This window comes from Budorcas taxicolor, chromosome 5, assembly GCF_023091745.1.
Source record: "Budorcas taxicolor isolate Tak-1 chromosome 5, Takin1.1, whole genome shotgun sequence".
NCBI lineage: Eukaryota > Metazoa > Chordata > Mammalia > Artiodactyla > Bovidae > Budorcas > Budorcas taxicolor.
The window spans coordinates 101,270,302-101,284,486 of NC_068914.1; the positions used below are offsets into that span (position 1 = coordinate 101,270,302).

General features: G+C 43.5%; 1 protein-coding gene and 2 non-coding genes across 3 annotated transcripts; all 3 read left to right on the forward strand.

Annotated features, from left to right (window-relative positions):
• The first annotated feature begins 6,391 nt into the window (after positions 1-6,391).
• Positions 6,392-12,065, forward strand: ATP5F1B (ATP synthase F1 subunit beta). The gene is made up of 10 exons (XM_052639425.1): positions 6,392-6,550; positions 7,020-7,202; positions 7,443-7,617; positions 8,112-8,233; positions 8,485-8,669; positions 9,166-9,324; positions 9,413-9,535; positions 10,451-10,663; positions 11,052-11,253; positions 11,801-12,065. Exons 1-10 carry the CDS (start codon positions 6,424-6,426, stop codon positions 11,896-11,898), a joined length of 1,587 nt encoding a protein of 528 aa, XP_052495385.1. The 5' UTR covers positions 6,392-6,423; the 3' UTR covers positions 11,899-12,065.
• Positions 7,269-7,343, forward strand: LOC128049143 (small nucleolar RNA SNORD59). Its single transcript, XR_008199506.1, has one exon. It is a non-coding gene; the product is annotated as a small nucleolar RNA SNORD59 (small nucleolar RNA).
• LOC128049144 (small nucleolar RNA SNORD59) lies at positions 8,319-8,389 on the forward strand. Its single transcript, XR_008199507.1, has one exon. It is a non-coding gene; the product is annotated as a small nucleolar RNA SNORD59 (small nucleolar RNA).
• Positions 12,066-14,185: the final 2,120 nt, after the last annotated feature.

Sequence of the window (14,185 nt, forward strand, 5' to 3'; positions counted from 1 at the left end):
AGATTTTTTCAAACCTGCTTTGTGTTCAAATACTACAGTGGGATTTCAGTAATGCTTATTGCTGTCAGGTATGAAGGCCTCTCAGTGGTATCTGACCCCTCTTTAAGTTAAAAGGATATCATGCCAAAAGGTGAATTGACAGGCCAAAACTTAAGGAGGACTATTTGGCCTTGCATTGCAAATCTGAACCATGGCTGCTTTTGCCTTAAAGAATCACTGGGGGGAGGATCATTTGGTGAGTTTAAGCTTGGATAAGGGAGATGGCATGTCACCATTTGGCTGTTGTGACATGTGATAAAGATGGCTATATTCAACTTCCTGAACTGTAAAGTTACCTTCAAGGAAGAAAGGAAAGTGATTAGTTGCTACAGCTTACATTTTATTTACCCGTTCAGTTCTTTGCAGGTTTTTTTTTTTCTATTTAGCAGTTCTTTTGACGTGTGATAATGAACTTCACCTGTATGTGAATATCAGCTGCTGTTCCCCTTTGCTCTCCCAGTATTGTACTAACCCTTGAGAACATAAAGGCTGAGGAGGATAGGGTAGGCAGGTTTGTGTAAGGCCTAACTCTTTAACTCCCAATTTATTCTACTCTGATAGGCATTCATACTTGATAATAGATAGGCATTCATACTTGGTAATAGTCGGTAATCTCTTCAGGAACAGTGAAGGATGTAAATAAATAAATGTCGCTCAGTCGTGTCCGACTGTGACCCCATGGACTGTAGCCTACCAGGTTCCTCCGTCCATGGGATTTTCGAGGCAAGAATACTGGAGTGGGTTGCCATTTCCTTCTCCAGGAGATCTTCCCAACCCAGGAATTGAACCCAGGTCTCCCGCATTGTAGGCAGATGCTTTACCATCTGAGCCACTGGGTATGTCACCACTAAATATCCCACTCTGAGGACAGCACCTGCTGAAGTGAAAACAAAATGTCGGTTGCTTGCAGCTTTTAGTGTCAGCCTGGATAATTTCACTGTTTATGTGAAAAACCTATCCAGACCTCTAGCTCAAATTTCTTTGCCTCAAGTCCAAATGACCTTGACTACTTCTCTCCTTAGCAACCCATTCCCATATCTCGTGATCACAGGTTTAGGAGGGATTGCTGTATCCAGTATAATTAACAGCCTTTTGAGTTTACCTCCCTCCCTCAGCCATATTTTTATATTATAAGTTTCATCTCGAAGCTCTAGTTCCTGTCCTGTACCTGTAGCCTTGTAGCTATAGACCCACCTTGGGTCTGTGTGGATTCAGAAGTCCCAACCGGAAGATATGCCTTAGGATAGTAGGTGCATGTGGGGCCCAGAAAATTGCAATTATGATACTTGACATGTGTGATCCCAGTAGTCCAGTGGCTAAAGCTCCATGCTTTGGATACACAGGGGGCAGTGGGTTGATTCCTAGTCAAGGAACTCTAGATGCCACATGCCACAAGGTGCAGCCAAAATAGAGATGTAGTTTGGTTTCTTTTTAAGTGTCCTGGCTACCAGCATCCGTCTCACCTAGGAACTTGTTAGATATCTGGGCCCCCAAATCTTCCAAATCAGAAACTAAACTAGACCTCCAGCTGATTCTGATGTGTGCTGAAGCTTGATAACTTCTTTAGATCTAAAACAGATTCTGAATCAGTTGGTCCTGCTTAGCTGGCAACCCCATCCAGTGTGACTGATGAAATTGTTCTGTGTCTCCATTGTCTGATACAGTGAGTGCCAGCTACAAAGAACTATTGGAAATCTGGAAATGTGGCCAGTGTGACTAAAAACTGAATTACTTAATTTTAACATATGTAATCCCATATAGCTAGTGATTACCACAGTAGATATTGTAGATTTAGATGATTCTGTGCTGGTGGTTCCTGGCCCACTCACTGCAAAAAAATTCAAATTCTTATTAACGATATGGGGAAATTCTTCCAAGAATGATGCAAAATCTAGAAGGTACAAAGGAGAGATCTAAAAAAAATATAATCCCTGCTGGTCCAGTGGTTAGGATCCTGTGTTGTCACTGCCAGGCACCTGGGTTCACTCCCTGGTGGAGGAACTAAGATTCCCCCATCTGACAAGCCCTGTGGCACAGCCAAAAATAAAATTTTTTTAATTAAATGAACATAACTTTAAGCCAATATTTTATTTCTAGTAATTTTAAGCAATAGATGGTGTACTCATGTTTATAAGATTTCCTTTTTTTTCTTCAATACTGCATGTAATAGTCATTTAAAACACTCCAAATAACCATTAATGGAGTAAGTTATTACACATTTCTGTGCCATAAGGTGTAGCTACAACCAAAAATGTAAGCTCACACAAAGTTCTCAAAAACATAAAGATCAGAAACCTTATGTTTTCTCTAGTGTGCCTCCACTGAAGGTTTTTTAGAAGACAATATATGTTTTATGGACATGGGATAGAAAAGTGAATGCATAGATGCAAAATATTTTTTAATGCTTATTTCTGGGAGTGAGATTTGGGTAGTGATGAAAGGATTTATCCTGATCCTGTGTGCTTACAATGTTCATGTACTACTTGCATTAAAAAAAAATTGTCGTCTGACAAGAGAATATTAGATTTTTGAGGTACAACTTCAGTAGGATACTTAAGTGGAATGTCAGTTCAAAACTAATTGGAATTGAAGAGATTTAAAAACTCTGAAGCCAGGGAATTGATTGGATTATTTTTGAAATCACCCAACATGATTGTCAAAAAATATGGTAGAGACAAAGTACTGAATGAACGTGGGACTTGACCATTATGAATGGCGGTTAAAATGAGTTTGTAAGGAATTCCCTGGCAGTCCAGTGGTTGGGACTATCCTTTCACTGCTGTGCATTCAATCCCTAGTTGGAACTAAGATTCTGAAAGCTACTGCTCAGCCAAAAGAAAAAAAAAGTTCATGGTAAACAATTTTCACCTTAAGATGAAATTCGTAAGGTTTCCAGTCATAAACTGAGAGGTTAGTTAATTGGAAATTAACTTCAGGTTCAGTCTTTGTGGTCTCTTATCCCATGGAAAGTAATTTGTATTTTACATGAAATACTACCTGGGCTATCTGGAAATCAAGAAATAAGCAAGACCAAATATGTCAAAACTCAAATGTGCTGTGTTTAGTTATATCTGACTGTTTGTGACCCCGTGGGCTGTAGCCTGCCAGGCTCCTCTGTCCATGGGAATTCTCCAGGCACAAATACTGGAGTGGGCTGCCACACCCTCCTCCAGGGGATCTTACTAACCCAGGGATTGAACCCAGGTCTCCCACGATGCAGGCAGATTCTTTACTGTTTGAGCCACCAGGGAAGCCAAAGAACACTGGAGTGGGTAGCATATCCCTTCTCCAGGGGAACTTCACCCAGGAATCAAACAGGTCACCTGCATTGCAGGCAGATTTTAGACAGTATTACTTATAAATTTAGCAGGTTATTTAATTTCAGACAGCAAAGGAGTTAGAAAAATGAAAAATTTACAAATGAGCATAGTGGAGAAATAGCTTTATATCCACCTCGGTAACATTAAGAGCATTTAGCGTTGCATTGTGATACAAAGATTTGTTTAATGTAACCCAGCTGCCCAAGGGAGAAGGCAATGGCAACCCACTCCAGTACTCTTGCCTGGAAAATCCCACGGTCAGAGGAGCCTGGTGGGCTGCAGTCCATGGGGTCAAGAAGAGTTGGACACGACTGAATGACTTCACTTTCACTTTTCACTTTCCTGCATTGGAGAAGGAAATGGCAACCCACTTCAGTGTTCTTGCCTGGAGAATCCCAGGGATGGCGGAGCCTGGTGGGCTGCCATCTATGGGGTCACACAGAGTCAGACACAACTGAAGCGACTTAGCAGCAGCAGCCACAGCAACTGCCCAAAGAATAAAGTTTCCTAATAATATCCTAAATGTAAAAACATTTCAAAAAGTGATGAGCCTCAGTTACCTGGAATTTTTTGAAATCTTCCCTTGGACACCTGGATTAAGTGAAGTGTCAGTTTAAATGTTTGATGGTTAATAAAAAATTTTGGCCACAACCAAAAGTGATGATACAGAACCAAAGGATCTTAACACTAAGTCAATAGTAAGTAAAAATACTAGTCAACACAAATGTGCTGATTATGTGCCAGACATTTTTCTAAATGCTGCTTTCACATTTTAATCTATTTGATTTGAAACTCTATGAGATTATCCTCATCTCTCATAATGAGGAAGATGATATACAGAGATTTTAAACTTGCTCAATGATGTCTAGTAAGTGTAAAAAGATTTTAAACCCAGTCTGGTTCCAGGGGCAATTCTTAAGTATCTTATCCTTTCTATAGAAACTTCAACTCTAATAGTTGAGAAAAGCAAGTGAAATGTGTAGGTTCCTATTAAATGGGATGCTACCCCGTGTAATGGGAAGAGCACACGTTGCAAAACAAAAATGTATATCCTGCATGCAGCCCATTGAAATTCTTTGACCCTGTATCACTGCAGAATGAATTCCTAGTTGCCAAACCCAACTAGTTCTTTTGAGCCCTTATTTTATAGCATAGTTAGGTCATTGATACTATTGACCACTCTCTCCTTAATACTCTACTTGATTCTTGCATAGTGTATGTTCTTTGGTCTTCTCCTTATTCCTCTGCTGTTTCCCAAGATGGTTTATTTTTTTCTACCTGCTCCATACACATTGCTGTTTTCTTGGGTTCTTCCCTCTTACTAGGCAAGATTACCTGTGTGCATGCTAAGTTGCTTTAGATGTGAACTTTTGGGACGCTATGGACTGTAATCCACCAGGTTCCTCTTTTCATGGGATTTTCCAGGCAAGAATACTGGAGTGGGTTGCCATGCCCTTCAAGGAATCTTCCTGACCCAGGGATGGTAGCCAGGTCTCTGGTCTGCTGCACTGGCGGGCAGGTTCTTTACTACTAGCGCCACCTGGGAAACCACAGGCACTTCAAATCAAACTTTCTCTAATTCTCTTATGTACCTGCTTTCTCCTTTTAAGTTCTTTGTAGTTCTTGCTACCAAACAGTAGAAAACTTTCACTATCATGCAGAAAAATAAGAACTAATGTGTGCTGGTTGGAGAAAGTCTGGGGAAGTAGCTTCATGCTGACCAGCAGCCATGTTTGTTCTAATAGATTAAGGGTTTCCTCCACCCTGCTCCCAAATACCTTAAATAAAGTCAATACTACATTAAAGGATGTCCTATTTATTTTATGATTTTTCGTGTTCAAGGACCACACACTTACCTCTGCCCTGCCTCCACTCCCATCCAAGGCCATGAAAACTGGTTCTCTCTGTATTCATCTCTTTATTTGCCTCTTTTTTCCCTTCCTCACCTGCAGTACCACAAAAGAAACATGCTGTGTAATACAAATATATAATGGAATAGTCTTCCTTCCTACTTTACCCTAGGAATTCTACAGAATTCTGTTTCCCAACCTTTTCTACACTCTACGGATGTTTCTGTCAACCTCTTCCACTTTAAAGGCAATTCCACCTACATTTTACATTTCTAAAGTAAAGTCGCTCAGTCGTGCCCGACTCTTTGAGACCCCATGGACAGTAGCCTGAACCAAGCTCCTCGGTCCATGAGATTTTCAAGGCAAGAGTACTGGAGTGGGTTGCCATTTCCTTCTCCAGAGAATCTTCCCAACTCAGGGATCGAACCCAGGTCTCTCGCAATGTAGACAGACACTTTACCGTCTGAGTCACCAGGGAAGTTTCTAGATGACCTAAATTTATCCCTTCCTCCATCTGTTTTACCCTGTACTAACCAAGACCTATCACACTTTATTGGATTTTTTGCTCATCTGTTTTTAAGTCTTATTTATCTTTGCCTCCTCAATGCCCAGCACACATTTTTTAAAAGACTGGTTTACATGAGTGTCTTTCATTGTATCTTTAATTCTGTCCAGATTCCTGACCTGCTGAATCGTCTAAAAACTTCCAATCTCCCTACTGCGGAAGAAACACCGTTTGACTCTAGAGAAGACTCCTAACTAGCCAAGGTCAGTCAATGTTGCCTCAGGAGGCTACCACTTCCTTAAAACCGCCCCTGAGACTGTCACCTAGCTCAAGGTCCTATCTAAAGAGAGAGTCCAAGGGCAGCCAAAGACAGCCCACGTGCTTCCGCACAGGAACTCGGCCCCTTTCCCAAACGCAGTTCCTCCAAGTGCTCTCTCCCACTGACATCCCTGTTGTCCAATTATGTTTCAAAGCTCTGAGGGTGGCACCGAGCCAGTCACTGTCCAATAAAAAAAGGAATTCAGATTAGCACGAATTTTGGCCAATGGTTGAGAAGATGAGAGACTATTGGCCTATAGGAGCAGCGCCCAGAGTGATAAGCAGAAAAATTACCCAATGGCCGTGCCTACTGCAGAGTAGGTCTCGCCTCCAACTGCTGGCAGTTGGAGGCCAGACCGCTGCAGTGCTCAGTCTCCACCCGGGCTCCGCCATGTTGGGACTTGTGGGTCGTGTGGCTGCTGCCTCGGCCTCCGGGGCCTTGCGGGGAGTCAGCCCTTCAGCGCCGCTACCGCAAGCCCAGCTCTTACTGCGGGCCGCTCCTGCAGCGCTCCAGCCTGGTAAGTGCCTTGCTCTGGCAGCTGGGTTCGGTTCTGTCGTCCCATGACCTTGAGCCTGGGGCCTATAGTTGCTCCGGCCTAAGGGATCTGTGGTGCTAGAAGGACGCCAGCGCCAGCGCCCTGCCCTCTAACGGCGGAAGAACAAGAACAGGGACGATCTAATTCCGTCTTATTTTGGAAGAGGGGCGCTGTGTGACGTAGTAGTGCGAGCAGGTGCATTGACCTTCCCGTGAAATGGGGGCACCGCGCGCCCTCTCGAATAATGGAGTTTTGTGCATGAGGATGGGAAGATGGTGCAGGCTCGCTCTCCGCTTCCAGCGCGGCCCTCCCTCTGGACCCGCCTTCCGTGCAAGCGGAAGGGGGCCGGGCCTGGGCTGCGTTCACCAGTAACTTGTGAGTTAAGTCCGGGCGTCCGATGACCTTTAACTGTCCTAACCCCAACTTCTTCAACATCTTTTTTGTCTGTTAGCCAGAGACTATGCCGCTCAAGCATCTCCATCGCCAAAGGCCGGCGGCGCCACTGGGCGCATCGTGGCGGTCATTGGTGCAGTGGTGGACGTCCAGTTTGATGAGGGACTGCCTCCCATCCTAAATGCCCTGGAGGTGCAAGGCAGGGAGACCAGGCTGGTTTTGGAGGTGGCCCAGCATTTGGGTAAGTAGAGTTTGTTAGGAATAGTAAAGATCTTGTTCGACCCAAATATCCCTCAAAACCAGGCTGTCTTCTATGATGATTTTATCAAAATGACTTTCGTTCTTCTGAGTTTGCTGAAGCCACGTTTAGATACTGAGAAGAAGTCTTGGTTGACTTAGGTGTTTAATGCCAGCTACAACTTAAATAAATACCACGAAGCCAGTTTGTCCTGTGTAATCCTGCAATGCCTATATCTGACAGGTGAGAGCACCGTAAGGACCATTGCTATGGACGGTACAGAAGGCTTGGTTAGAGGTCAGAAAGTCCTGGATTCTGGTGCACCAATCAGAATTCCTGTTGGCCCTGAGACCTTGGGTAGAATCATGAACGTCATTGGAGAACCTATTGATGAGAGGGGCCCCATCAAAACCAAGCAGTAAGTATTCCTGTTGTTGTATCTACACACAAAGGAACTTTTTCCTAGCAGTTTTATACATTAAGGTGGCACCATCTACTATAGCAGAATTTTTCTGCAGAGAATCCCTGAACCACACGATGCAATTTCTAATGAAGAAAATTAATGATGCAGAAATTCTGATTATAAAAAAGAGAAAATTGAACTCCATAGGTTGATTATTTCAGTTCATCTTAATACCAGTGGTGTTTGTATTTCATATTGGTATGTGAAGAAGTGATGTTTAGACTCTGTAAAAGGAAAACTTCATGACAGAGTTGTCAGGGAATGGGATTATTGCTTCCTGAGATAATGAAATTCCTTTTATTGCAGAGTATTTGTGCTTGATGGTGGGTGGTAATTTGTCTAGAGTGTTATATAAAAGATGAGACTGTGAGTAAAGGGTTAGGCTTGAGAATTGAGAAGAACTTTTTAATAAGATGAACAGACACTGGTCTTCTCGTCTGCCTTTACAGATTTGCTGCTATTCATGCTGAGGCTCCTGAATTCGTGGAGATGAGTGTTGAGCAGGAAATTCTGGTTACTGGTATCAAGGTTGTGGATTTGCTGGCTCCATATGCCAAGGGTGGCAAAATTGGTATGTTAAGTGACAGGTAGATATTTTCCAAACCTAATGTGGGAAACAAATCCTACCATGTTATGAGTGGGTACTGAGATACGTCCCTCACTGATGAGCAGCTTCTGACTTTCGTTCTTCTGAGTTTGCTGAAGCCAGATGCCATTTCTGAGAAGGGAAAAGATGGAAAGAAACACACAAAAAAATTTTCTTTTGAAGTTTGCTTATATGGAAATGAAATTCTTAATTTGTTTTTTCTCAATCTCTTGTAGGGCTCTTTGGTGGTGCTGGAGTCGGCAAGACAGTACTGATCATGGAGTTAATCAATAACGTTGCCAAAGCCCATGGTGGTTATTCTGTGTTTGCTGGTGTTGGTGAAAGGACCCGTGAGGGCAATGACTTATACCATGAAATGATTGAGTCTGGTGTTATCAACTTAAAAGATGCTACCTCTAAGGTGAGCACTGAGCCGATGTCCATGTAAGTCAGGTCAGGAAACTGTTGAAGTTGACTTGTTTTGTATTTTCATTTTATTGTCCTAGGACCTACAAAGGAAAGTTCTATCAGTATTTTTCCCTGTTGCTAATACACTCATGCAGATTGCGTTTTCCTTTTTAATATTAGATAACGTTTCTTGGGTTTTTGTTCTGATATATAGACCCATCATTTGAAAGTTAATTCTGGGGACATTAAACATTAATGTCTCAACCCTATTTTGTGCTTTTCACATATTTACAGTTTATTTCCTACCTGCCAGAAGAATTTTGCCTCAGTAATAAAAGAAATTATCTTTTGTTTTGAACTGCAGCTCTAAAAGGGAAAAAAAAATTATGAACAAAAACCTAGACACCTGAGGAGGAGGGTTTTTTGGTAGTTTCTCTGATTTGGGGACCTTGGATAGATGACTTTCATACTCCTCTGCCAGGATTTCTGATTGTTGATAATTGCTGCAGGTAGCTCTGGTGTACGGTCAAATGAATGAACCACCTGGTGCTCGGGCCCGGGTCGCTCTGACTGGGCTGACTGTAGCTGAGTATTTCAGAGACCAAGAAGGTCAAGATGTGTTGCTGTTTATTGATAACATCTTCCGCTTCACCCAGGCTGGCTCAGAGGTAGGTTTGGGAGAACCTGGTTCATTTGACCTTTTTATGGAATGATGGAGATAAGGCTAACAATATGGTTTTTTTTTTTTTCCCCCAGGTATCTGCTTTATTGGGCAGAATCCCTTCTGCTGTGGGTTATCAGCCTACCCTGGCCACTGACATGGGTACCATGCAGGAAAGAATCACCACCACCAAAAAGGGATCCATCACCTCTGTACAGGTGAGAACAATTAAATGGATGAAGGTCTGATTTGTGTAAAGGCATGTACAGAGGTATAAAATCTCGTTACTTTTTTAAAGTAGGTACTGGAGCTTAAATAATATTTAAAATTCTGTGTGTGCATGTTAAAGACCCTAAAAGATTAAGAAACCACTCATCTGAGCTAATTGAAGGTGTATATGTAAATGTAGATCACAGAAGAGTGGTTTCCAACCTGAAGGGAACTTTGAAGTGAACTTTAAATATGTACTACACTGCTGCTGCTGCTGCTGCTGCTAAGTTGCTTCAGTGGTGTCCGACTCTGTGTGACCCCATAGACGGCAGCCCACCAGGCTCCCCCGTCCCTGGGATTCTCCAGGCAAGAACACTGGAGTGGGTTGCCATTTCCTTCTCCAATGCAGGAAAGTGAAAAGTGAAAGGGAATTCGCTCAGTTGTGTCCGACTCTTAGCGACCCCATGGACTACAGCCCACCAGGCTCCCCCGTCCATGGGATTTACCAGGCAAGAGTACTGGAGTGGGGTGCCATTGCCTTCTCCAATGTACTACACTAGCTACTACAATTTTCAAATGTATGTAGATGGTGTATAAAGTAAAATTATCAAAAAATTATTCTAAATTTTTTTAACTTTCATGATTCATTTTCCTGATATAGTAGGGCGAGTTCTTTGGTTTAGAGTTAGAAAGTAGGATGAAGAACAAATGGAATAACAATGAAAATTCTTCCATTACAGCTTGGAGGAACTAGATAATATGTAACCACTAATACTCTGCATTAGGAGTGGTGAGAGTCTCCGTTGGACTCTTGAATGTTGAGAAGATAGAGTAACATAATGAGGAGGGGTCAGAAAAGGGGATGGTTTAAGTAAAATTACTTGGGTTCCTGCTGCTCTTAATAGGTTCTTGATTCACTTTAGGCTATATATGTGCCTGCTGATGACTTGACTGACCCTGCCCCGGCCACTACCTTTGCCCATTTGGATGCTACCACAGTGCTATCCCGTGCTATTGCTGAGCTGGGCATCTATCCAGCTGTGGATCCTCTGGACTCCACGTCTCGCATCATGGATCCCAACATTGTTGGCAGTGAGCATTATGATGTTGCCCGTGGGGTGCAAAAGATTCTGCAGGTGAGATCAGTGACCATAAAGTCGTAGAGGGAATTTGGGGACTAAGATCTTCCCTGGTAATTTGTGTGATTTGCATTAGAGCAAGGAAAGAAGAGACTAGAATTCCTAGTGAGTGTTAATGAGGTCTCCTGAGTTTCCAGGTTTGGAGTTGCAGTTTTTTATAACAGCAGCGGATAGATTCAGAGTCGGGGAAACAAGATACCAATCTTAGCTGAGGGCCCTCATGACCCTCATTTACCTGATTTGTTTCAGTTAAGAAGTACAGTAAAGTGCTAAAATGCTCTATACAAAGCTCATTGTGAATATAAAGTTGTATTAACCCTTAAGTTTTTGTCCAAGTTTGAGGAATGTAAATATTTACTTGGCCTCTCATCTTGTTTTTTCATAGGACTACAAATCCCTCCAGGACATCATTGCCATCCTGGGTATGGATGAACTTTCTGAGGAAGACAAGTTAACTGTGTCTCGTGCACGGAAAATCCAGCGTTTCTTGTCTCAGCCATTCCAGGTGGCTGAGGTCTTTACCGGTCATTTGGGGAAGCTGGTACCCCTCAAGGAGACCATCAAAGGATTCCAGCAGATTTTGGCAGGTGAGATTTCCAGTATAAGGCTGAACATAAAGTGGCATAGAATCTGAACTCCCTTGAATGCTGTGCTGTGTTCCTGTTCAAGGAACCATCAGGCAATATATATTGTGCCTAATTGCATAATTTTTATATGAAAATAAGACATTCTCCATCAATTTTCTTTGAAAATACCATCTGAGAGTGAGCCTTAGATTTAGTGAGTCTTAGTTTTCAGTGCCAGCTACTCTTCTACATGATTTACAACATCCTTATAAAGAAGGCATTATTATCCTATTTTACACATTAGGAAGCGTGAAGCTTGGAAAGTTTAACTGGCCCCAATATCATACAGCCAGAAAGAATTTGAACCTGAGTTATGTGACTCCAGGCCATATATTCTTAGTCTGTACTGTAGCATTTCTTGTAAATTATGAGGCGAGTTTAAGAAAAGAACCTAAGATGACAGGATTTCATCACGTTCTGACTGGTGGCCTCAAGTGGTGAGGTATGTAACCACTGTAGAAGTTAATATCCTTCACTTCTCACCAGTTGGATTTTTTTTTCCATATAGGTGAATATGACCATCTCCCAGAACAGGCCTTCTATATGGTGGGACCCATTGAAGAAGCTGTGGCAAAAGCTGATAAGCTGGCTGAAGAGCACTCATGAGGGGGTCCTTTTGGCAAATTAAGCACTCATCCTCCATGGTGTCCCTCTCCTTGCCCCTAATCCAGAAATCGCAGTTTCCTCTGTAGGCCACGTGAGAGCCTTGATTGAAGACATTGTGTTCTGTCTGAAGAATATTTAAGGTTTCCAATAAAATGTACATCCCTCAACATCTGTCTGTTTTTCTTGGTCCTGACAACACAGCCAGTACTGAAGTTTTTAATAGTAGTTTAGAATAGCCACAAGAAACAGCACAAAGTAGGCTATATATATATGTTTGAAATGGGGTCATCCAAAAAGAAAAGCCATTGTCTTGCATTGTTGAATAGCTGAGTCTTGTGAAGGGGTTTCCTGGGGATGATGGGATCCTAATAGGGCCTCATTTTTGGCCCTTTTATGTCACTGTTCAAGTTGAGTTTTGCCTCTTAAATATATGTAGTGTAGTCCTACTTTTTTAAAAAGGAAAAGGATTTTTAGAAGAGCATTTTGGGGAAAATGGGTTTAGAAATAACTGCTGTTCTAAGAGAAGGCACAGGTCAATCAGTGAATTAAATTTTTTGGAAATGCAGTTAAATTCTGAGGGATTAAAACTGAGTCAAAAGGGCTCTCTTCTATTACCACCATTTTTTTCAGAAGGTGTCCCTGACTACTACCTCCTAACATTTTGGGCAAGACTTGTATGTGTGATTCCTTGAGGCAATGCTGACTAAAGTGCCTTAAGGCCTATTCTGAGGTTTGCTAAAATTAAGAAAATTGGGAAAAGAATGTTATAGGAAGAGTAATTTTCAGAGACTTCCCTGGTGATGTCCAGCTGTTGACTGCTTCCACTGCAAGGGGTGCAAGTTCGATCCCAGTTTGGGGAACTAAGATCCACATGCCCTGTGGTGTGGCCAAAATAAATTTTTTTTAGAGGTAATTTTCAGGGTTGTTGGGCTTGAGTTTCTGAGCCAAATAATGGAATGTAGACAATCTTCCCTTCATTTTAGGCTTCATTTAGTCAAGGATTACAAGAACAGCCACCTAACAAGTGCCCTATTAAAGTGCAAGGTCGGATTTGGTGCCCCTTAGGTGTTAGATGTTCTTTTGTAGATCCAGACCCATCTGCCCTCTGGTGGTAGGACTGAAGGCTCTGCAAGAACTGATCTCACCATTTTGAAATCCATGAAGGCCATTTGCTGGGATGTGGTTCTTTGCTAATGACTGTTTACAAACCAGCTGGGGTTTTTGTCCTAAGGAGGAGCCTGAATCTATAAGCTCCACCCCGGGGCATTCAAGTTGGGTAAAAGCAGGGCAGGATAAACTGAGATCCCAATTCAGAGGCCCCTGGGGGCTGAAGGTTGGGCAGGGGCCTTGGGAGAGGTGCCAGGGGTGGAGTAGGGGCCTTTAAGTTTCCTCCCATCTGCCTCTGACGTCCTTGGCACCAGCCTGGCCTGTGTCACGGTTTGGCCGGAAGGTGGAGCCCCTGAGCCGCCTGTGCTCAGTAGTTTGCCCCTAGGAAAGCCTGGATTTGGGGAAATGCTGAGTTATGGGGGTGTGGGCACATCCTCTAGGTTTTGACTCTGGAATGGGTAAGAAGCTGACGCAGAAGTCCCCGGGCTATGGGTCCACCCTTTCTGCTCTGTTTTCCCATGTTATCTAGTTGCAGAAAGACCTAGGAACTGTGATCCTAAAGGTGGTTTCTCCCATACTTCTACCCCTTTCCCCCCCCCCCCCCACCACATTTCTGTCTCAGGATTCATCGAGAACCTTCTCCCTCTCAGTAGCTGCAACTATTTATTTCCTTCCCCCTTCACCACTCCTGGTACCACGCCACTAGGGTGTCAACACAGATCTAACCTTCCTCCATATTTCTCCTGGTTCGGCCCTGTCCTCACCGCCTCCTCCCTCTCCACCCAGAGAAAGCCCCGCCCCTCCCTCCTCCCTCCCCACCCCAGTCTGTCACACAGGGACATCACCCTACAGCAGTTCAGGCTGTGGTTCGCAGGAAGCATACATTGGCTTTTTGATTCGTGCTAGTTCCCAGCTCATAGTTTGGGAGGATCTAACACCAGCCTGCACGTGAAGGGGGAACCAAGGACAGTGAGGAGCTGGTGGTCCCAGCCCTGGAGCCCTGCCAGCCTGACATGAGTAAGTATGAGGACCAGCCCCCGGCAAGGCCTGAGGGATGCCTACCTCCCTCCCTGGCTGACTCAGCAGGGGTGGGGCCTAACCTTTGCTCTTTTGGGGGGTGAAGGAGGGGAAACCAGACTACAGGGGCACAGGACTCAGCTGGTGAGGCTGCTGACCAAGG